This window comes from Ranitomeya variabilis, chromosome 4, assembly GCF_051348905.1.
Source record: "Ranitomeya variabilis isolate aRanVar5 chromosome 4, aRanVar5.hap1, whole genome shotgun sequence".
NCBI lineage: Eukaryota > Metazoa > Chordata > Amphibia > Anura > Dendrobatidae > Ranitomeya > Ranitomeya variabilis.
The window spans coordinates 639,116,083-639,138,737 of record NC_135235.1 but is presented as its reverse complement, the minus strand read 5'-3'; the positions used below and the strand labels follow the sequence as shown (position 1 = coordinate 639,138,737).

The 22,655-nt window shown below is 43.6% G+C and overlaps 1 protein-coding gene across 1 annotated transcript in view; it reads left to right on the top strand.

Moving 5' to 3' along the window:
- The window catches only part of LOC143767219 (uncharacterized), a 31,356-nt gene extending 18,262 nt beyond the window's left edge, over positions 1 to 13,094 (top strand). The window contains exons 5-10 of the mRNA XM_077255369.1: positions 1,530 to 1,679; positions 1,809 to 1,973; positions 2,056 to 2,179; positions 2,263 to 2,360; positions 3,676 to 3,763; positions 8,751 to 13,094. Coding sequence (XP_077111484.1) covers positions 1,530 to 1,679; positions 1,809 to 1,973; positions 2,056 to 2,179; positions 2,263 to 2,360; positions 3,676 to 3,763; positions 8,751 to 10,438 — 2,313 coding nt within the window. The 3' untranslated portion in view covers positions 10,439 to 13,094. The remainder of the gene's footprint in view (positions 1 to 1,529; positions 1,680 to 1,808; positions 1,974 to 2,055; positions 2,180 to 2,262; positions 2,361 to 3,675; positions 3,764 to 8,750) is intronic.
- Positions 13,095 to 22,655: the final 9,561 nt, after the last annotated feature.

Sequence of the window (22,655 nt, the reverse complement as noted above, 5' to 3'; positions counted from 1 at the left end):
TGATCCGGACAGACTTTACTATCAGGGAAGGTCGCCCTTTTTTCTCTGCGATCTCGTCATCCTGACGAGTCTTTGGAGCTAGCCACTCTGTTCTTTCAGACTTTTTCCTTATTACCATCAAGGCAAGGTTGTCCTCAGGCCATCTCCGTCCCTTGTTACCAAGGTGGTATTGTATTCCCACTGTTATGAGGGCATCATTCTTCCCTCATCTCTTTCGGCACCAGTCCACAAAACGGAATGGGTTCCCCATATTCTGGACGAAGTGAGTGCTCTGAGTAGGTACGTATCGAGGACGATATCCTTCTTGAAGGTTGGACACTTTGTTTGGGCTTCCTGACAGTAAGAGGAAGTGTTCCTGGCGGTTACAGGAAGGGTTTATCCGTTTCATCGGCCATGTTAGCCTGGTGGATTCGTTACACCATCCAGGAGTCCTTCCGTGTTAGATGTCAGCCTATCTCCCTGTCTAGCGAGGTTTCTTGGGTTCTAGGCACCAGGCGTCGGCAAAGCACGCCTGCAAGCTTGCGGGGCTCGTCCAGTCCACATGCATTCTTGAAGCACTATAATTCCCAGACTTCTGCAGATGTGGCTGATTCTGCAGGCAGTAGTTGCGCAATTGTAAGAAGCGGTTACGCAGAGCCTGATCTGATGTTGTCCCCACCCAGGGACTGCTTTGGAAAGTCCCACATCTGTCCCCCAATGAGGCAAAGGAGAAATAGGGATTTTTTGTGTACTCACTGTAAAATCTTTTTTTCCAAGCCATTCATTGGGCGACACAGCTCCCACCCTGTTATTAGCTTGTGTTTATTTTATAATTTGACATTCTATACTCTCATATGTTGTTATTGATCTACTGCTTTTGCAATGACCTGGTTCTCTGAGAGCCAGCAGGAGGGTGTATACTGCAGAGGATGAGCTAACTTTCTTTGTATCACTTAGTGTCAGCCTCCTAGTGGCAGCAGCATACACCCACGGTCTGTGTCCCCCATTGAATGGCTCGGAGAAAAGGATTTTACGGTTTGTACACAAAAATCCCTATTTTTCTTGGCTCATCCTGGATCCTTTATCTGTTGATGGATGTTTGGACATTAGGGCCTACATAAGCATTTTGACCAATCAAGTTCATCACTTTATGGCAGCTGTTTACCCTACCCTAGAAGAACAATGCACCATGACACCATGGTCCACTAGTCATAGAGGTCCCTGATCATGTGATCCCCTGACTCCTCCACTCTTGTGACCTCATCACAGGTCCTGTGCACACAGTACAGCCATATATGTGATGTGCGGCTCTGCAGGTGGAGGTACTGTAGGTGCTGGAGATTCCCCATTGCTGGGGCAGGGGACATTAACCCCCTCAGTGCTGAGCCTGTGATAAATCTCTGTATGTGACTATAGTGGGATTGTGTGTTATACCGGGGGCAAGACGGGGCCATGACTGGATGTAGTGATCATGTGACACCGGTAACGGCTCCGGAGGTTTCTTACATGGGATCTTTATGATGTTACATCATCATCTTCTCCCCATTCAGGTCCCTACAATATCGGATCCTCTCAGTGGAGATCTTCTATATAAGAGAATTCTCCTGAGTGACCCTACAAGGATTGAAAGTGACAGGGACAAGATGGCGGAGAGGATTTTACACGTCACCCTAGAGATCCTCTTCCGGCTCACTGGAGAGGTGAGAGATTCTGATAACATCACATTACATCATTCTTATCTATGGGAATAGCAGATGGACAGAACTGGAGAGGTGAGGACCCTGGAAATGTCTGTAGTGAGATTTATTAATGTGTCTCTGCATAACCAGGACTACACAGTAGTGAAGAAGACCTCTAGTGAGCGCTATCAGGCCCCTGTGTCTGCGGGATGGGGAAGACTCCTGAGCCCACCTCACCCCCTGATACATAAGGACATCAATGACCAGAAGATCCTAGAACTCACCTACAAGATGATCGAGCTGCTGATTGGAGAGGTGACACTGCTGGGAATGCTGGGACATTATACAGTAACGCTATGAAGGGATCGGGGGATGACGGTATCATTGTATGTGTCAGGTTCCTATAAGGTGTCAGGATGTCGCCGTCTATTTCTCCATGGAGGAGTGGGAGTATTTAGAAGAACATAAAGATTGGTACAAGGAAATCAAGATGGAAGTTCCCCAGCCCCTCACATCACCAGGTAATTCACAGCACTAACTACACATGGCCTTTAATTATCTGTATGTAAAAAATGAATTCAGTCCCTGTATGTGTTTCTTCCAGTTCTATCCAGTGAGAGGACAACACAAGAGAGATGTTTCTTTCCCCTTCTTCCACAGGAATGTAAACAAGAAGATCTCGATGTTCCTCTGGATCATCAGGTAGATGGAGAGAAGGTGTCATGACATCTCCCCTATGATGTGTACAAGGCTATGAAGGTCTTGTGATCAGACTTGTTTTATCCCCCAGTATTATACACCGAACTGCCTATTTATTAGAAGCACTGACACTTTCTTTATCAAAACTTTCCTGTATAGAGAATACTAATAACTAGTGTAATATAAAATAAAGTTTTCATTTTTCCATCTGAAACCACATTAGAATGGGAATTTTGAGCACTTCACCTAGGCATGGTTGTCAGGGAAATTTTGAAAAACTCCTAACCTCTTTAGTTTTTCTTCTCAAAAGTATGAGTACTGAGAACATTATGATTGAGGGAAAAAATACAATGAAAGGGGATCCATAGGACATACACGATTTTTTGAGGAAGATATAAATAATATGTGAGGCAGTGACCGGTGTTACATGTGAGGGTCACTGTATGTTCCTGCCAGGATATGCATGGAGGCGTATTGAGACCATGGGAGTGCATTGCAGTCACAGGCATAGCTGTGATTGCAATGAAAAATAAAAGTGAGTGTTAGTCTTGGACAAGCTATTTGTCCAGGGCAGATTTAAGAAAACCTGCTGGACTTTTGTTTTGAAACTGACTACAGAATGGTAGTGTGGCAGTCCGTTTCCTTCCTGGCCTGGTTTTCTATGTGGCCGAAGGCTCCAGGTTCTTTGGTTAAAAGCCCTGCAGTAAAGGGTTTGGGTGTGTCAGGGTCAGAATTAGGCCTGGGCCAGACATGCAAGGAACTCGCCTGAGTCTCGAATGTCAATACCCGGCACTGCCGCTGGCACTCGGGATCGGAGCGTGCTTCTGCATAGAAATACATGCAGTTGCACGCTCCTGTCCGGGTATTGACATCTGAGACTTGGGCGAGTACGGTAGATAGACAGTGCACCATGACACAATGATCCACAAGTCAAGGATTGATTCCAGGAACATTAGAGAGTTTGTGTTGCTTCCCCGGGCTTCATAGTCCTCATGTTTTAATCCTATAGCGCATCTTCAAGATGAGATGAAAGAGACTATTCACAACATATCAGTATCTCCATATTACTTGTGGATGGGCCAATAATCCAACAGAATTACTTCTTCATCTAGTGGAATCTATTACAATCTGAATTGCTGAGGATCTGAAAAGACAACGCGGGTGTCTATAATAATGTGGCCATTCAGTGTGTGTTCTATACTTGGTGGAGATGACAGGGTAAAGCTGATCATAGACATTAAATGTTGTCTGGATCTTCCCCCAGTTTTCTGGTTATGATTTTTTCATCTTTCTCTGACTATTAAAATTTTTGTTTCAGGGTAAATATCTGCCCCATATTAATACTACAGAGACATATATGAGAGGTGATGATTGGTGTAAAGAGGAGCCCACAGATAACTGCACAGGTGAGTATAACCTAAAAAACAATCAGTGCCAGGAGCGCACATCGAGTTGGCTCCATCCCAGAGGGAGCACAAATCCATTATGGGTATTTATTTATGCGCCATGATTGTGCATATAATAATATATGATTATTTTGTGACATGCTCGGACATTTCATCTCTTGCACATATCTGGTCAGTTTACATTATCTGTCTTGCAGCACATGATGATTATTATTATATTACATTATATGGTGATCTGCTGCAGATTTCTGCAATGTCTGGTATAACCCTGTTTTTTGTAAACCTACTATCATCCACTCTGATCATTACATAGTATATTTTCCCCCTAATTAAACATGTTGATTGTGTCTGTATTCCTAAATCTTAAACAGATTTTGGTTGCCTTCCTCATTTTTGTACTATCATGTTCTTACGTTCTGACATCTTCCCTCTTGTATCTAGTGATTTTTTTTACACTACTCTTGATCCATTTTTTTACTTTAGATTTTACATATGTTATAAAAGATATTGATGGTTTTTAATTCACTCTTTTACTTCTAGTAGTGATATGTTTTCAGTTATAGTTCTATAATCATGGCCCTCTTTTGGTACCATGAAATGTCAGGCACTTAACCTTTTCAGGTCCTTTTGTTTTTGCCACTTTTGAAGCAGAAGAGATACTTCTGTATTCACAGTCCAGTTTAATACAAGACACTCAGTGGTTGTCTGTTAATATACTTTTGAAGTTGGTCAGCGACGGGGATCCGAACTCAAGACCCCTGATATGGAAGGTAGAAACATTACTTGGGAGCCATAGGCTGTGCTGTTCTGGAGAATTTTCTCAGCCTAAAAACCTCAAAAGCATTCTTCTTTACATGCATAATATAACGTTTTATACAAATATCATGCCAGAACATTATAAGTGCTGAAAAGTAATCACCAGAGATTTCTAACTATAGAATTATTTTCAAAAATTATACAAAATCATCACAGTAAATATGGACATATTATGTGTCCCTGTAATTGTAACAACATGAACAATAAAGTGATTTACGGTGATCGGTAAATAGTGTGAATAAAAATGACACCTTTGTTTACATTCCTATTATATAAATATATATATTTTTAACGGCAAAAAAAGCTTATCACTTAATAATAATAATAAAGGAACCCAGACGGACCACAATTAATAGGCCCACTCGGCTTCTGTTTGCTTCAGTTGTGCAACAGATCTATTTTGGACATAAATTCCATTTTCCTGAAAAGAACAGTCAAAACTCAGAAACTCAGGTGTGAACACACTCCAAAGCTGTCTGGCTAAAAATGGATACATGTCTGGGTTTGATCTGCTTGATTGAATTTGCCCATTCAAGGGAATGGGTCTGCATTTCCAGATCGTACTCGCATGTCATCCAGAGTATCGTGGTTCATTACCTGACTCAGAATATTGTATGTTGACATTTCTTTCCTTGTGAACCACCAGACCAATATTTTTACGGTGGAGAACTTCATAGTGTGAATATGTCCCATAGAGAGGGGAAGAATGACGGAGAAATCATATACCTGCCTGGCAGTGAGTGTGCTTGGTTGTGGTAAACAGCCATAGAATTTGAAGAAGGTGGGGGATAATGTAACTTCAGCTGTGCTAGTTCATGAGAAATCAAAACGTATCATGTGAGCAGAGCTGGAGAAACATCCCGAGAGAAAAAAGTTTGAATGTGGATGAGGTGAAAAAAAGCTATGAAGGTTTCTGATGAGCAGGATAGCTCCATGCAAAAGTCAGATATGTGGAACTTTATTACCGCAGAGGCTTAGTCAACACTATTTGTTGTACACAAAGGTGTCCGTAGCCTTTAGGCCATGTTCACACAGTGCGTTTTTTACCGCGGAACCGCGGCGGTTTTGCCGCTGCGGTTCCGCAGCTGTTTTCCATGCAGGGTACAGTACACTGTACCCTATGGAAAACAGGACACACTGTGCACATGGTCCGGAAATTTAAAAAAAAAGCCGTGCTGAATAGCTCCCGGAAAAAAGAAGGAGCATGTCAATTCTTCTTCCTGAACCGCAGCGGTTCTGCACCCATAGACCTCCATTGTGAGGTCAAAATCGCAGTAAAACACGCAGATCAAAAATATATCTGCGTGTTTTACTGCGGTTTGATGTGCAGAACCGCTGCAGCAGGAAGTGCGGGGAAGCCGGCGGAAGTGCGGGGCCGGAAGTGCGTGGGCGGAGAGACATGGAGGCATACCATCGCATGGGGATCGTGTCGGCCGTTTGATTGATTTGGTATGTGTGTGTGTGTGTGTGTGTGTGTGTGTGTGTGTGTCCCCATGCGACGCTAGTGCCACCATTGTGCTAAGTCGCCGTATCGGACTACTACTCCCATCCGGTATTAGGATGGGAGAGTTGTCCCTGTGTCCGGCGACTTAGCACAATAGTAAAGTTTACACCAAACACAATACACATACATGACACACAGTACAGTACATACAACACATAACACAGAGTATATACTCACCAACAGCACCCTTGTAGGCGAAGCCCTCGATCCTCCAGGAAAAAATCCAAAAATAATAAACCAAATTCATACTCCCTGTCCGCAGAATCCATAAAACGAGTGTCCCACGCCGATCCCCTGCTCTCTGGCGATACACTGCCAGGAGCGAAGCTCCTAGCAGTGTATCGCGTACTGTTCCGGAGTTCAATGGCTCCGGCGTCTCGGTTAACAGCAGTACAGCTGCGTTGAACTTTCCCACGCAGCACTGCCGTTAAGCGAGAGTGCCGGGGTCAATGACCGCCGGTAAACTCGCTCGCGCATGCGCAGTGACACACCGACAGGAACTATGGCTCCTGTCAGTGTGTTGCTGCATCCGTGGAGAGCAGACATATCTCTGGATGTGTCTGTTCTCCATGGAAAATCTTCGTGGGATACGTGGATACTTAAATACGTGACACGTGTCACTTAAATACGTGACACGTGGCACTTAAATACGTGGCACGTGGCACTTAAATACGTGGCACTTAAATACGTGATACGTGGCACTGAAATACGTGGCACGTGGCACTTAAATACGTGGCACTTAAATACGTGGCACTTAAATACGTGGCACGTGGCACTGAAATACGTGGCACGTGGCACTTAAATACGTGGCACGTGGCACTTAAATACGTGGCACTTAAATACGTGGCACGTGGCACTGAAATACGTGGCACGTGGCACTTAAATACGTGGCACGTGGCACTTAAATACGTGGCACTTAAATACGTGGCACGTGGCACTGAAATACGTGGCACGTGGCACTTAAATACGTGGCACGTGGCACTTAAATACGTGGCACTTAAATACGTGGCACGTGGCACTGAAATACGTGGCACGTGGCACTTAAATACGTGGCACGTGGCACTTAAATACGTGGCACTTAAATACGTGGCACGTGGCACTGAAATACGTGGCACGTGGCACTTAAATACGTGGCACGTGGCACTGAAATACGTGGCACGTGGCACTTAAATACGTGGCACGTGGCACTGAAATACGTGGCACGTGGCACTTAAATACGTGGCACGTGGCACTTAAATACGTGATACGTGGCACTGAAATACGTGGCACGTGGCACTTAAATACGTGGCACTTAAATACGTGGCACGTGGCACTGAAATACGTGGCACGTGGCACTTAAATACGTGGCACGTGGCACTTAAATACGTGGCACTTAAATACGTGGCACGTGGCACTGAAATACGTGGCACGTGGCACTTAAATACGTGGCACGTGGCACTGAAATACGTGGCACGTGGCACTTAAATACGTGGCACGTGGCACTTAAATACGTGATACGTGGCACTGAAATACGTGGCACGTGGCACTTAAATACGTGGCACGTGGCACTGAAATACGTGGCACTTAGGCTATGTTCACATTTGCGTTGTGCGCCGCAGCGTCGGCGCCGCAACACACAACGCAAAGTAAAACGCAGCAAAACGCATGCACAACGCTGCGTTTTGCGCCGCATGCGTCCTTTTTTTGATTGATTTTGGACGCAGCAAAAATGCAACTTGCTGCGTCCTCTGCGCCCGGATGCGTGCGCTGCAGTGACGCATGCGGCGCAAAACGCGGAGCACTGTCATTCAAAACACGTCCACTCATTTTGGTGTTTAGTCCCAAAATGGAGGATGGAAGAAGAAAAGGGTTGGACAAGGAAATGACATCATTTTTTTTTTTTTTTTCCCCCCACTGCAGTAAACTTTATTTCTGTCAAACACAGACAATCTGCAGACAAAACTGCATCAAAAAACGCACTAAAAAACGCACCAAAAAACGCACCAAAAACGCACCAAAAAACGCACCTGCGTTTTCTGCAGAGACCTGCAGTTTCAGTCAGGAAAAAAAAAGGATGGAAATCCTGAACGTGTGAACATAGCCTTAAGCTAGGTGATCTTTGAAAGAACCAACAACTGTGAACCATTAATGACTGAGGACACTGCTGCAAATTCATTTTCAGATCCCCAGTGCTCCCATATTCATGATGGAATCCAATGCTTTCTGTTGACTTCCAATACATATAAAATAATATGAAAAACTTTTCCTATCTTGTATCTATCGCTTAGTTTCTTTTTATAAAAAAAATGCAAAACCTACACTTGCATAAAAGCCATTGCTTATTGTTACATGACCATACTTCTGTGCTCTATGCTAGATGCAAGTATATACCTGTCAGGGAGTGTATGAGAGATGAACACTATCTATTAGCACTGACTTGTAGTTAAATTTATGAGGGTCCACTGAACATGAAACTGCAAATGATTGGTGGCAGGTGAAGTGAAACCAGAACCTACAGAGAATACGGCTTCGACAAATATTGAAAAAGCACAACCTGGTGGCCTAACATCATAATCTACTAGTCCTTGGGTAGTAGTCTCCTCTCTTAGTCATACTATATAGATAATATAAATATTAATATAATTTCAATGTAGTGTTATTGACAAATAATAATTTTATTCTTGGCAGATGACGGTACCAGGAGCTCAGAGGGACATCTGATATTTTCATATTTTGCAGCAGGGGATCAAGGTATCACATCAGATACATATGAAGACCATGTAGTTATCACAGATATACCTCAATCCCTTCTTAGGAAAAATCTATCATCTGATCCTTTTAAACGGGTCCTTTCTTCTACTTCATTAAAGGAATATCAGAAAAACAAAAACCACAAAAGTACTGATGAACATGAAGTAGCTCACACAGGGGAGAAACCATTTTCATGTTCACAAACTGGGAAATGTTACAATACTAAATCAAGATTTCTTTCACATCAGATGTGTCACTCAGGGAAGAAGCTATTTTCATGTTTAAAATGTGGGAAATATTTTGAAAGGAAATCAGATCTTGCTTCACATCAAAAACCTCACACAGGGGAGAAGCAATTCTTATGCTCAGAATGTGGGAAATGTTTTAGTGAGAAAAAAATTCTTGTTAAACACCAGAAAACTCACACAGGGGAAAAAACATTTTTATGTTTAGAATGTGGGAAATGTTTTATAGATAAATCACATCTCGTTACACATCAGAGAAGTCACACTGGGGAAAAGCCATTTTCATGTTCAAAATGTGGGAAATGTTTTTTACATAAATGCCATCTTGTTACACATCAGAGAACTCACACAGGGCAAAAGCCATTTTCATGTTCAGAATGTGGGAAATGTTTTATAGATAAATCACGTCTTGCTACACATCAGAGAACTCACACAGGGCAAAAGCCATTTTCATGTTCAGAATGTGGTAAATGTTTTATGGATAAAACACATCTTGTTACACATCAAAGAACTCACACTGGTGAAAAGCCATTTTCATGCTCCGAATGTGGGAAAAGTTTTAATGAGAAAAAAGCTCTTGTGACACATCAAAAAACTCACACAGGGGAGAAACCGTTTTTATGTTCCGAATGTGGGGATTGTTTTAATCAGAAATCAAATCTTGTTAGACATCGGAGAACTCACACTGGTGAAAAGCCATTTCCATGTTCGGAATGTGGGAAATGTTTTAGAAGTAAATTCGATCTTGTTACACATCAGAGAAGTCACACAGGGGAAAAGCCATTTTCATGTTCAGAATGTGGGAAATGTTTTATAAAGAAATCATATCTTGTTAAGCATCACAGAGCGCACACAGGGGAAAAGCCATTTTCATGTTCAGAATGTGGGAAAAGTTATAAAGATAAATCACATCTTGTTACACATCAGAGAACTCACACGGGGGAAAAGCCATTTTCATGCTCAGAATGTGGTAAATGTTTTAATGAGAAAAAAGCTCTTGTGACACATCAAATAACTCACACAGGGGAGAAACCGTTTTTATGTTCCGAATGTGGGAATTGTTTTAATCAGAAATCACTTCTTGTTAGACATCAGAGAACTCACACTGGTGAAAAGCCATTTCCATGTTCAGAATGTGGGAAATGTTTTATAGATAATTCAAATCTTGTTAGACATCAGAGAACTCACACAGGGGAAAAGCCATTTTCATGTTCAGAATGTGGGAAATGTTTTATAGATAAATCATATCTTGCTAAACATCAGAGAACTCACATATTGGAGAAGCCATTTTCATGTTTAAAATGTGAGAAATATTTTAAAACGAAATCAAATCTTGCTTCGCATCAAAAAACTCACAAAGTTCAGGTAGATGCTATTTGATTAAAATGGTCATCTTTCCAAAGTTGCTATACTTATTCCAAGCTATTCCACTGCTATTGTCACAACCAGATATTAAACAATTAAATGCAGCATTTAGGAGGTTCATATGGGGTGAGAAGGGAAGAACGCTTATAGGCTTGCTCAAGCTACAATTGCCCAGAAGAGAGGGAGGAATTAATTTTCTGGATATTGGAAGATACAATCTGGCAGCTAACTTTAGGTACATTGTGGATTGGATTTGCGGGGTCTCCCATTTTGCCAACGTACAATTGGAGCAACAGTTAAGCCCTCGGGTGTCACTAACCGCTCTGATCTATCTGGGTAACGATAAGCTCTCTGATGATATTAGAGAGCACTCAGTTTTGTGGCAAACTATTTTGACATGGAGGAGCGGGAGAAAAACCTGTGGAGGGACAGGAGATCTCTCTCCCTTTCAGCCATTTCTAAGCAATCCTAAATTTATGAATAAATGTCGAACTGTACATTATGTAACCTTGGCAAAACAGGGATGCACTTAGTTGCATACGTCTCTTCATCAGGCTGTGCGGGCTGACATGTTGGATCAGAATTTCTCCCTACTATCTTTTGAAACAATAACACAGCTCTTTCCTTTTTTTAGACACAGGCCATTCCTCTTCCTTTAGGCACGTAGCCTAACCTAAAAATATACGATGTTAGAAAAAATAACACTTCCTTACTTTTTTAAGTAAGACCACGGTGAGGATAGAAAGGAAAGCAATATTGAATTGTGTAGATAAAACAAATCTTGTTTAATGTCCATTCAAAAAGTGATTACAAAAATGAAGAAAAGTAAGTTGATAAGTTCTTGTCAAACAATATTAAGTGTTAGATTATAGAAGAGAAATCAAGCATTCATTGATCTTACATATGATGTGGTCCGTGTGGAGATTCTCAAGGTATGAGCATCTCCTGAACAGTCGGGTCTGCTTTATAAACCATTTTGACCCACTTACATTGGTTTCTATTTTTCTATCTCATAACCACATATGGTGACCTATTGCTATGTTCATAACTTCTACCATATTAGAAGAACACTAGTAACTTGCAGAATATGCATATTAGTTCTGTACATTACCTCATTTTAAAATGCTTAAGCATATTGCTTGTGTGACCTTTAAAAGAACCATTTATCTCCATATAGCCACATTTTGGCAGTTCTGACAAGTGTCCTTTAACCCCTTAATCCCATATGATGTACTATCCTGTCGAGGTGGGGTGGGCCTTAATTCCCGTCGACGGGATAGTACGTCATAGCGATCGGCCGCGCTCACGGGGGGAGCGCAGCCGATCGCGGCCGGGTGTCAGCTGCCTATCGCAGCTGACATCCGGCACTATGTGCCAGGAGCGGTCACGGACCGCCCCCGGCACATTAACCACCGGCACACCGCGATCAAACATGATCGCGGTGTACCGGAGGTACAGGGAAGCATCGCGCAGGGAGGGGGCTCCCTGCGGGCTTCCCTGAGACGATCGGTACAAGGTGATGTACTCACCTTGTACCGAGCGTCTTCTCCCTGCAGGGCCCGGATCCAAAATGGCCACGGGGCTGCATCCGGGTCCTGCAGGGAGTACTTCCGGGTCCGGAGCAGGCTGCAGAGCAGCCTGCTCCGATGAAAGTATGATCGCCGATTTGACAGAGTGCTGTGCACACTGTCAAATCGGCGATCTGTGATGTCCCCCCCCTGGGACAAAGTAAAAAAGTTAAAAAAAAATTTACCCATGTGTAAAAAAAATAAAATAAATTCCTAAATAAAGGAAAAAAAAAAATATTTCCATAAATACATTTCTTTATCTAAAAAAAACAAACAAAAACAATAAAAGTACACATATTTAGTGTCGCCGCGTCCGTAACGACCCAACCTATAAAACTGTCCCACTAGTTAACCCCTTCAGTGAACACCGTAAGAAAAAAAGAAAAAAAAGTGAGCCAAAAAAACGCTTTATTATCATACCGCCAAACAAAAAGTGGAATAACACGCGATCAAAAAGACGGATATAAATATCCATGGTACCGCTGAAAACGTCATCTTGTCCCGCAAAAAACGAGCCGCCACAAAGCATCATAAGCAAAAAAATAAAAAAGTTGTAGTCCTCAGAATAAAGCGATGCCAAAATAATTATTTTTTCTATAAAATAGCTTTTATCGTATAAAAGCGTCAAAACATAAAAAAATTATATAAATGAGATATCTCTGTAATCGTACTGACCCGACGAATAAAACTGCTTTATCAATTTTACCAAATGCGGAACGGTATAAACGTCTCCCCCAAAAGAAATTCATGAATAGCTGGTTTTTGGTCATTCTGCCTCACAAAAATCGGAATAAAAAGTGATCAAAAACTGTCACGTGTCCGAAAATGTTACCAATAAAAGCGTCAACTCGTCCCGCAAAAAACAATACCTCACATGACTCTGTGGACCAAAATATGGAAAAATTATAGGTCTCAAAATGTGGAGACGCAAAAACTTTTTTGCTATAAAAAAGCGTCTTTTAGTGTATGACGGCTGCCAATCATAAAAATCTGATATAAAAAAACGCTATAAAAGTAAATCAAACCCCCCTTCATCACCCCCTTAGTTAGGGAAAAATAATAAAATTTAAAAAATGTATTTATTTCCATTTTCCCATTAGGGTTAGGGCTAGGGTTAGGGTTGGGGCTAGGGTTAGGGTTGGGGCTAGGTTTGGGGCTAGGGTTAGGGTTGGGGCTAGGGTTAGGGCTAGGGTTAGGGTTGGGGCTAGGGTTAGGGTTGGGGCTAGGTTTGGGGCTAAAGTTAGGGTTAGGGTTGGGGCTAAAGTTAGGGTTAGGGTTGGGGCTAAAGTTAGGGCTAGGGTTGGGGCTAAAGTTAGGGTTAGGGTTGGGCCTAAAGTTAGGGTTAGGGTTGGGGCTTAGGTTAGGGTTGGGGCTAAAGTTAGGGTTAGGGTTTGGATTACATTTACGGTTGGGATTAGGGTTGGGATTAGAATTAGGGGTGTGTCAGGGTTAGGGGTGTGGTTAGGGTTACCGTTGGGTTTAGTGATAGGGTTGTTGTTGGATTAGGGTTTCAGTTATAATTGGGGGGTTTCCACTGTTTAGGCACATCAGGGGCTCTCCAAACGCGACATGGTGTCCGATCTCAATTCCAGCCAATTCTGCGTTGAAAAAGTAAAACAGTGCTCCTTCCCTTCCGAGCTCTCCCGTGCGCCCAAACAGGGGTTTACCCCAACATATGGGGTATCAGCGTACTCGGGACAAATTGGACAACAACTTTTGGGGTCCAAGTTCTCTTTTTATCCTTGGGAAAATAAAAATTTGGTGGGCTAAAAATCATTTTTGAGGGAAAATAAGATTTTTTTATTTTCACGGCTCTGCGTTGTAAACTGTAGTGAAACACTTGGGAGTTCAAAGTTCTCAAAACACATCTAGATAAGTTCCTTGGGAGGTCTGGTTTCCAATATGGGGTCACTTGTGGGGGTTTGTACTGTTTGGGTACATCAGGGGCTCTGCAAATGCAACGTGACGCCTGCAGACCAATCCATCTAAGTCTGTATTCCAAATGGCGCTCCTTCCCTTCCGAGCTCTGCCATGCGCCCAAACAGTGGTCCCCCCCCACATATGGGGTATCAGCGTACTCAGGACAAACTGGACAACAACTTTTGGAGTCCAATTTATCCTGTTACCCTTGTGAAAATACAAAACTGGGGGCTAAAAAATCATTTTTCTGAAAAAAAAAAAAGAATTTTTAATATCACGGCTCTGCGTTATAAACTGTAGTGAAACACTTGGGGGTTCAAAGCTCTCAAAACACATCAAGATAAGTTCCCTAGGGGGTCTACTTTCCAAAATGCTGTCACTTGTGGGGGGGTTTAATGTTTAGGCACATCAGGGGTTCTCCAAACGCGACATGGTGTCCCATCTCAATTCCAGTCAATTTTGCATTGAAAAGTCAAATGGCGCTCCTTCCCTTCCGAGCTCTGCCATGCACCCAAACAATGGTTTACACCCACATATGGGGTATCCGCGTACTCAGGACAAATTGCACAACAATTTTTGGGGTCCAATTTCTTCTCTTACCCTTGGGAAAATAAAAAAATTGGGGGCGAAAAGATCATTTTTGTGAAAAAATATGATTTTGTATTTTTACGGCTCTGCATTATAAACTTCTGTGAAGCACTTGTTGGGTCAAAGTGCTCACCACACATCTAGATAAGTTCCTTAAGGGGTCTACTTTCCAAAATGGTGTCACTTGTGGGGGGTTTCAATGTTTAGGCACATCAGGGGCTCTCCAAACGCAACATGGCGTCCCATCTCAATTCCAGTCAATTTTGCATTGAAAAGTCAAATGGCGCTCCTTCGCTTCCGAGCTCTGTCATGTGCCCAAACAGTGGTTTACCCCCACAAATGGGGTATCGGCGTACTCAGGACAAATTGTACAACAACTATTGGGGTCCATTTTCTCCTGTTACCCTTGGTAAAATAAAACAAATTGGAGCTGAAGTAAATTTTGTGTGAAAAAAAGGTAAATGTTCATTTTTATTTAAACATTCCAAAAATTCCTGTGAAACACCTGAAGGGTTAATAAACTTCTTGAATGTGGTTTTGAGCACCTTGAGGGGTGCAGTTTTTAGAATGGTGTCACACTTGGGTATTTTCTATCATATAGACCCCTCAAAATGACTTCAAATGAGATGTGGTACCTAAAAAAAAATGGTGTTGTAAAAATGAGAAATTGCTGGTCAACTTTTAACCCTTATAACTCCCTAACAAAAAAAAATTTTGGTTCCAAAATTGTGCTGATGTAAAGTAGACATGTAGGAAATGTTACTTATTAAGTATTTTGCGTGACGTATCTCTGTAATTTAAGGGCATAAAAATTCAAAGTTGGAAAATTGTGAAATTTTCAAAATTTTTGCCAAATTTCCGTTTTTTTCACAAATAAACACAAGTTATATCAAATAAATTTTACCACTAACATTAAGTACAATATGTCACGAGAAAACAAAGTCAGAATCGCCAAGATCCGTTGAAGCGTTCCAGAGTTATAACCTCATAAAGGGACAGTGGTAAGAATTGTAAAAATTGGCCCGGTCATTAACGTGCAAACCACCCTCGGGGCTTAAGGGGTTAATGCGTGCTGCTCTGTCATGGAATTTTTTCCATTGTAATTCATCTGCCTGTAAATCTTCTACTGAAACATCTGGATGTTGTATGTCTGGTATAAATGATGTGGCGGCATTGTCTTCATGTTGGCCTGATCATGTAACAATAGAAGCCTTTTTTATATCTTGGCGCAATTTGGACAATAATTCTGTTTGATTATCAACTTGATTTTCCAATTGTTCAATATGTTCTGACAATATCAAACAATTTGGACAATCGAAGTAATCCCCATCAGTTTCTTGTGTGTCACCTTGTGTCAGTATGACCAATGTCTTGTGTGATAGTACATGCTTTATGTGTTTGTGTTTCAGTTTTTCTCAAAAACTAAATTATTGTACACTCGGACCATGTGCATTACATTTTGAAGCTTCATTTGTAACTTTTTTACTGAAAAAAACTCTTATCAATTTTAAGATTCTCTGCTTCACATTGGCTATACAAGCTAGACCATAATTGTGCATCTGTATGGCTATGAACAAACTGAAACTGTATATTACTTTTCTTAGAATAATCATGAATAAAATCCATTTTCTTACCTATGGAATATCTTTTCTTCTCCTGGATTGATCCAACCGTCAATGGATGGTCCTCTGTGTCTTTTTACTAATTCCTCAGACCTCCATCTGGACGGGACGTGCAACTCTTTGAAGACACAAATCCTCACTCATCTGTAGGCTCTATCTGACCCGTGTGACGTGATATAGTGGAATTTCTGCACCTTGAACAACAGGTGTTTAGCAAAGCTCTCCTATTCTCCGTGTGCAAGGGAAAGGATTGCACTAAAATAGCTCAAAAGTCAGATGTGGCTGAAGCTCGCCAATAATGTTATTTTTTCTAACACTTACTTTTTCAAGTAAGAGCACGGTGAGGATAGAAAGGAAAGCAATATTGAATTTTGTGGATAAAACAAATCTTGTTTAATGTCCATTCAAAAAGTGATTACAAAAATGAAGAAAAGTAAGTTCATAGCACATAACATTAAGTATTAAAATTATAGAAGAGAAATCAAGCATTCATTGATCTTACAAATGATGTGGTCCGTGTGGAGATTCTCAAGGTATGAGCCATCTCCTGAACAGTCGGGTCTGCTTTATATACCATTTTGACCCACTTACATTGGTTTCTATTTTTCTATCTCATAACCATATATGGTGACCTATTGCTATGTTCATAACTTCTACTGTGGCACCCCAGGAGTTCGGGTACCACAATAGTGCTGCCTTCCTCTCTGGGACGGTAGTGCTATGTCTGGAGACAAGCTGAGATTCCCTTTGGTAGGTTACCACACACACACACACAACACCTTCCAAATCCATGCCAGGAGGGGGAGCTCAAAACCCTGTTTTGGGGTAGCTTCCCTGAATACAAATCCTGGTTTGGAGGAGGAGCTAGTTCAGTTAGTACAGAGAGTCTGTGTGCGAGGGCAGACAGGGACGGAGCACAGTAGAGATACAGGACGCCAGGAGGGGACTAGAAAGGCCCCCAGGGAGGCAGAGTGCAGAGAATCTGGGTATCGGGAGCCCGGGGCTTTTGTGGAATATAAGACACAGAGCAGAACCGGAGGGCATTGAATTACATGGACTTTGCCCATATTCACCTGTGGCACAGCAGCACCTTGGAGCCTGGAGTCACCATGAAAGGACCCCAGTATGCCATACAGGTACCTCTCCCTGGACAGGAGAACAATTAAGGACTTTGCTTAGGACACTTAGTGGAAGCAGGGACCTCAGAGACAATAAGCGCAGAGTAGAAGGCTCCTACCTGACCTGCCAAGGGGCTTCCACTTGTCTCTGGACTACCCAGAATTCTACTTCACCTGTTGCCGGTGCCCTGGACTGTGGCTTGTCACCCACAATTAAACCAGGTAAAGACTTACAACCTGTCTCCTGCATTTATTCACTGGCTATACCATCTACACCATAGGACCCCTGGGGACCCCGCTTCACCTGTGGGAAGTGTAACATCTGGGCTGCCACAACATATCAGAGGGGACGCCTCTAATGCAGTGTTGGTAACTCCTATTGACCGAACCCCACAGGTAGCGTCACGACAAACTTTGAACAGCATATTGCTTGTGTGACCTTTAAAAGAACCATTTGTTATCTCCATATAGCCACATTTTGGCAGTTCTGACAAGTGTCCTTTAACTATGACATACAGAGCACAGATGTATCCGCCAAAATCCTCAGAATAACGCAGTCACAAACTACCCATAGTCTCTGCTAGTCTATCTCTAGTTGGACTCTGTATCCGTTAAGTAATCTTCTATATTTTTATTATTGATATATTAATATTTTACAACTAGTGGTAGGAAAGACACAGCTCAGATGAATAACATGGAGGTCTTTCTTAAAACCTTTAGATTGCAGAATGCTTCAGCGAGCAAAATATACTCCATACTACGTCAGCATTGGTCTTGGGAGGGGAGAGACACCGGGCCTTCTAGATGGGTAATTTAGATGCTACAATGTCACAGAAGAAATTTATTCCCTATAGTAGTTACACAGACATGGCTTTATTGATTGTCCATAGGGCATACATCACTCCGTCAATGCAGGACAAAATTTCACCTACAGTATTGTATACATGCTCAAAATGTGGAACACAACACAGACATCCTCCATCACCTGTGGAGTTGTCCAGTGATACAAGATTTATGGCTTAGGATACATATAATGATGAGCGATTATACTCGTTACTTGAGATTTTTGAGCATGCTCGGGTGATCTCTGAGTATTTTGGGCGTCCTTGGAGAATTAGTTTGTGTAGCTGCAGCTACATGATTGTTATGCTCATGCCCTGACTAGGTGGTGTGAGCGTGGGAATGTGGCCCCACTGTGCCAGACTACCATGGAAGGTGCAAGACTAAGCAGCTACCTTGGTGTTGACTGGAGCCTCTGATGGTGAGTTCAGGCTTGTGCGGCAAGTAGCTGCCAGGTACCACTCCAGGGCATTGTCTGGCTGTGGCAGCTGATCCCACTGAGGGATGAAACTCCAGTGACAGGTGCGAGCTAGTACTGGCTCTCTGGCAGGTAGGCGGGCACGGCTAGCGGGACTGGAACTGGTTCGGGTAGGACAGGAGCATAGGAAGGTGCGAGTAGGGATCAGATAGGAACCAGATCAGACTGAAGGGACACGGGAAGACAGGCAGGAATTAGTAGGATAAGGAAGCAGGCAGGAACCAGGACAGACTAAAGAAGCAGAACCGCGGGAGGCAGAGCAGAACCGCGGGAGGTGGAGCAGAGTTGAAACACAGGAGGTGGAGCAGTGCAGATCCAAAGGAAGCGGAGTAAAGCAGAACCGCAGTGGGCAGAGCAGAACCGCAGGAGGCAGAACAGAGTAGAACTGCAGGATGCGCAGCATAGAGCAGAGCTGCAGATTGCAGAGCTGCAGGTTACTGAGCAAAGAGCAGAGCCACAGGTTGCGGAGCAAAGAGCAGAGCCACAGGTTGCAAAGCAAAGCCGCAGGTTGCGGAGCAAAGAGCAGAGCCACAGGTTGCGGAGCAAAGAGCAGAAGGAGTCAACACAAAGAAACACAGCAGGATAGAAAAGGCTACAGACAAGAATACAAACGGACACAGTTATAGAACTTAGTTCAGACAGGGTCAGGTACAGGACAAGGCACAGAAACAAGGATTAAGACCAGGGTATAAAGTCCCCCGGGTGGCTGAAACAAGAGACACTGGACACAGGTGCAGCCAAGGGTACGAAGGACCCCTTGGTGGCTGAAACAATAGACAGAGGTATGGGCCAGGGTATGAAGTCCCCCTGGGTGGCTGAAACGAGACACAGCAAGACAGGACCTGGCAACTCAGCAGCAAAACACTAAGGGCTTGTTTCCATTTGCGAGAAACACGTCCGTATCTCGCATGTGGAAACCAAGCTCTGGCCCCGACACTTTGGAGTGGAGCGTGCGGCCGCATAGGAACACATGGAGCCGCACGCTCCGCTCTGGAGTGCCGGCGCCACAGCTTGGTTTCCACATGCGAGACACGGACGTGATTCTCGCAAATGGAAACAAGCCCTTGCTGAGAAAGTACATTGCTCAGGCATCTCCCCTTGAGCATATGGCTCAAAGCCTATTAATGACGCCATATGGCGGGCTTAACCAGTGCTGACTAATGCATCCTGTGTGAACAGAGGCCACAGTTTACAGAGCCATATAGGCCCAACTGCACCCTGACCGTGATAAGAAGAAGCTGAAAATAATAGACGTTTGCAATAAAACCCAGGGTGGCATTGATACAAATGTGAAACTGTGAGAAACTTAAAACGTTCGAAACAATAAGAGATGGCCAATGGTCATATTTTCTTATCTCTTCAATATATCAGCTATAAATGCTTATATTATTTATTTATAACATGAGTAATAAGACTAAAATTACTCCAAAAGAATTTCTGAAACTATTTTTTTTACGTAATTTATAAGAGCTTATAAAAGTATGAAATCATTAATTTAGAAATGACCATGTTTCCTGAAAAGATGACTTAATGATGAGCCTTCTTTTCTGGAAGTAAGTCGATGTCAATTGTATGTGAAATCTAGTGACCGAAAAAAAACAAAACCAGATTTCATAATTGCAAGAAATTTATGTGCAATGAGCACCATAAGAAGATATGTGATTCTTGTGCCAAAAAATTACTTGCTTTTTTCATCTATATATATGAGGCATCGTGATTACTCGCTAATCCCGCCCCCTGCACAGTAGCTCCTCCCCCACATATCATTACACATAATCCCGCCCCCACCCCAATATTACACACAATCCTGCCCCCACCACATTACCACACATAATCCCACCCCCACCACATTACCACACATAATCCCGCCCCCACCACATTACCACACATAATCCCGCCCCACCACATTACCACACATAATCCCGCCCCACCACATTACCACACACAATCCCGCCCCCCACCACATTACCACACACAATCCTGCTCCCCACCACATTACCACACACAATCCCGCCCCCCACCACATTACCACACATAATCCCGCCTCCCCACCATATTACTACACACAATCCCGCCCCCACCACATTACCACACATAATCCCGCCCCCCACCACATTGCCACCCACAATCCCACCCCCCAGCACATTACCACACATAATCCCGCCCCCCACCATATTACCACACATAATCCCGCCCCCCCCACATTACCACACGAGGCTCCGTCCCCACACATTACCACACGAGGCTCCGTCCCCACACATTACCACACGAGGCTCTGTCCCCACACATTACCATACGAGGCTCCGTCCTCACACGTTACCACACGAGGCTCCTTCCCCACACATTACCACACTAGGCTCTGTCCCACACATTACCACACGAGGCTCCATCCCTCCACATTACCACACTATATCGGGAGATTAGTTCAGAGATATATGGAGGAGACAGGTTATGGATGGCTTTGTAGGTCAGTATTAGTAATTTGAACTGGATACTCTGAGGAAATGGGAGCCAGTGAAGAGATTTGCAGAGGGGGGAAGCAGAGGAGTAGCGAGGAGAGAGATGAATTAGTCGGGCAGCAGAGTTAAGGATGGACTGGAGAGGTGCAAGGGTGTTAGCAGGGGGGCCGCAGAAAAGGATGTTGCAGTAGTCAAGGCGGGAGATGATGAGGGCATGCACAAGCATTTTAGTAGATTGACGGTTGAGGAAAGGACGGATTCTGGAGATATTTTTGAGCTGGAGGCGACAGGAGGTGGAAAGAGATTGGATGTGCGGTTTGAAGGACAGGGCACAGTCGAAAGTTACTCCGAGGCAGGGGACTTCCGGTACGGGGGAAAGCATGATGTCATTGATTGCGATAGATAGGTCAAGTAAGAAAGATCTATGGGATGGAGGAAAGATGATGATTTCAGATTTGTCCACATTGAGTTTGAGGAAGCGAGAGGAGAAGAAGGAGGATATGGCTGATAGGCACTCTGGGATTCTGGACAGCAGAGCGGTGACGTCTGGGCCAGAGAGGTAGATCTGAGTGTCATCAGCATAGAGGTGGTATTGGAATCCATGGGACTTTATGAATTGTCCCAAGCCAAGTGTATAGATTGAGAAGAGTAGGGGTCCTAGAACAGAGCCTTGGGGGACTCCAACAGAGAGAGGGTGGGATGAGGAGGCAGTGTGGGAGTGGGAGACGCTGAATGTGCGGTTGGAAAGGTACAAGGAGATCCAGGATAGGGCGAGGTCTTTGATGCCAAAGGAGGAGAGGATCTGTAGTAGGAGGCAGTGGTCAACTGTGTCAAAAGCAGAAGATTGGTCTAGAAGGAGGAGTACAGAGTATTGTCCATTAGCTTTGGCGATAAGTAGGTCGTTAGTGATTTTGGTCAGGGCTGTCTCAGTTGAGTGATGGGGCAGAAACCAGATTGTAGATTGTCAAAGAGCAAGTTAGATGAGAGGTGGGAGGAAAGTTCAGAGTGGACGTGCTGCTCCAGGAGTTTGGAAGCGAATGGGAGCAGCGATATTAGGCGATAGCTGGACATAGCAGTTGGATCGAGGGTTGGCTTTTTAAGGATAGGCGTGATTGTGGCATGTTTGAAAGCAGAAGGGAAGGTGCCAGAAGATAGTGATAGGTTGAAGAGGTGGGTTAGGGATGGGATAAGTTTGGTGGTGAGGTTGGGGAGGAGGTGGGATGGGATGGGGTCGAGCGCACAGGTGGTGAGGTGCGATTTGGAGAGGAGACAATTAAGCCCCCCTTCAGTGATGTTGGATAGGGAGGTTATGGGGTTTGGGCATTGGTCTGGTATACAAAGGGGTTGTGGTGGTTGAACAATGAAGACTTGCCTTGTCTGGTCGATCTTATTTTTAAAGTGTGTGGCAAAGTCCTTAGCAGAGATGAGGGAGGTTGGAGGGGGCAGTGGAGGGCGGAGGAGGGAGTTAAAGGTTAATAACTGTTTGGGGTTGTAGGATAGGGAAGATACAGGGGTTGTGAAGTAGGCCTGTTCAGCAGAGGTGAGAGCAGATTTAAAAGCGAGTGTTGCCTGTTTGAATACAGTGAAGTCGTCTTGCAAGTGTGTTTTCTCCCAACGCCGCTCTGCAACCCTGGACACT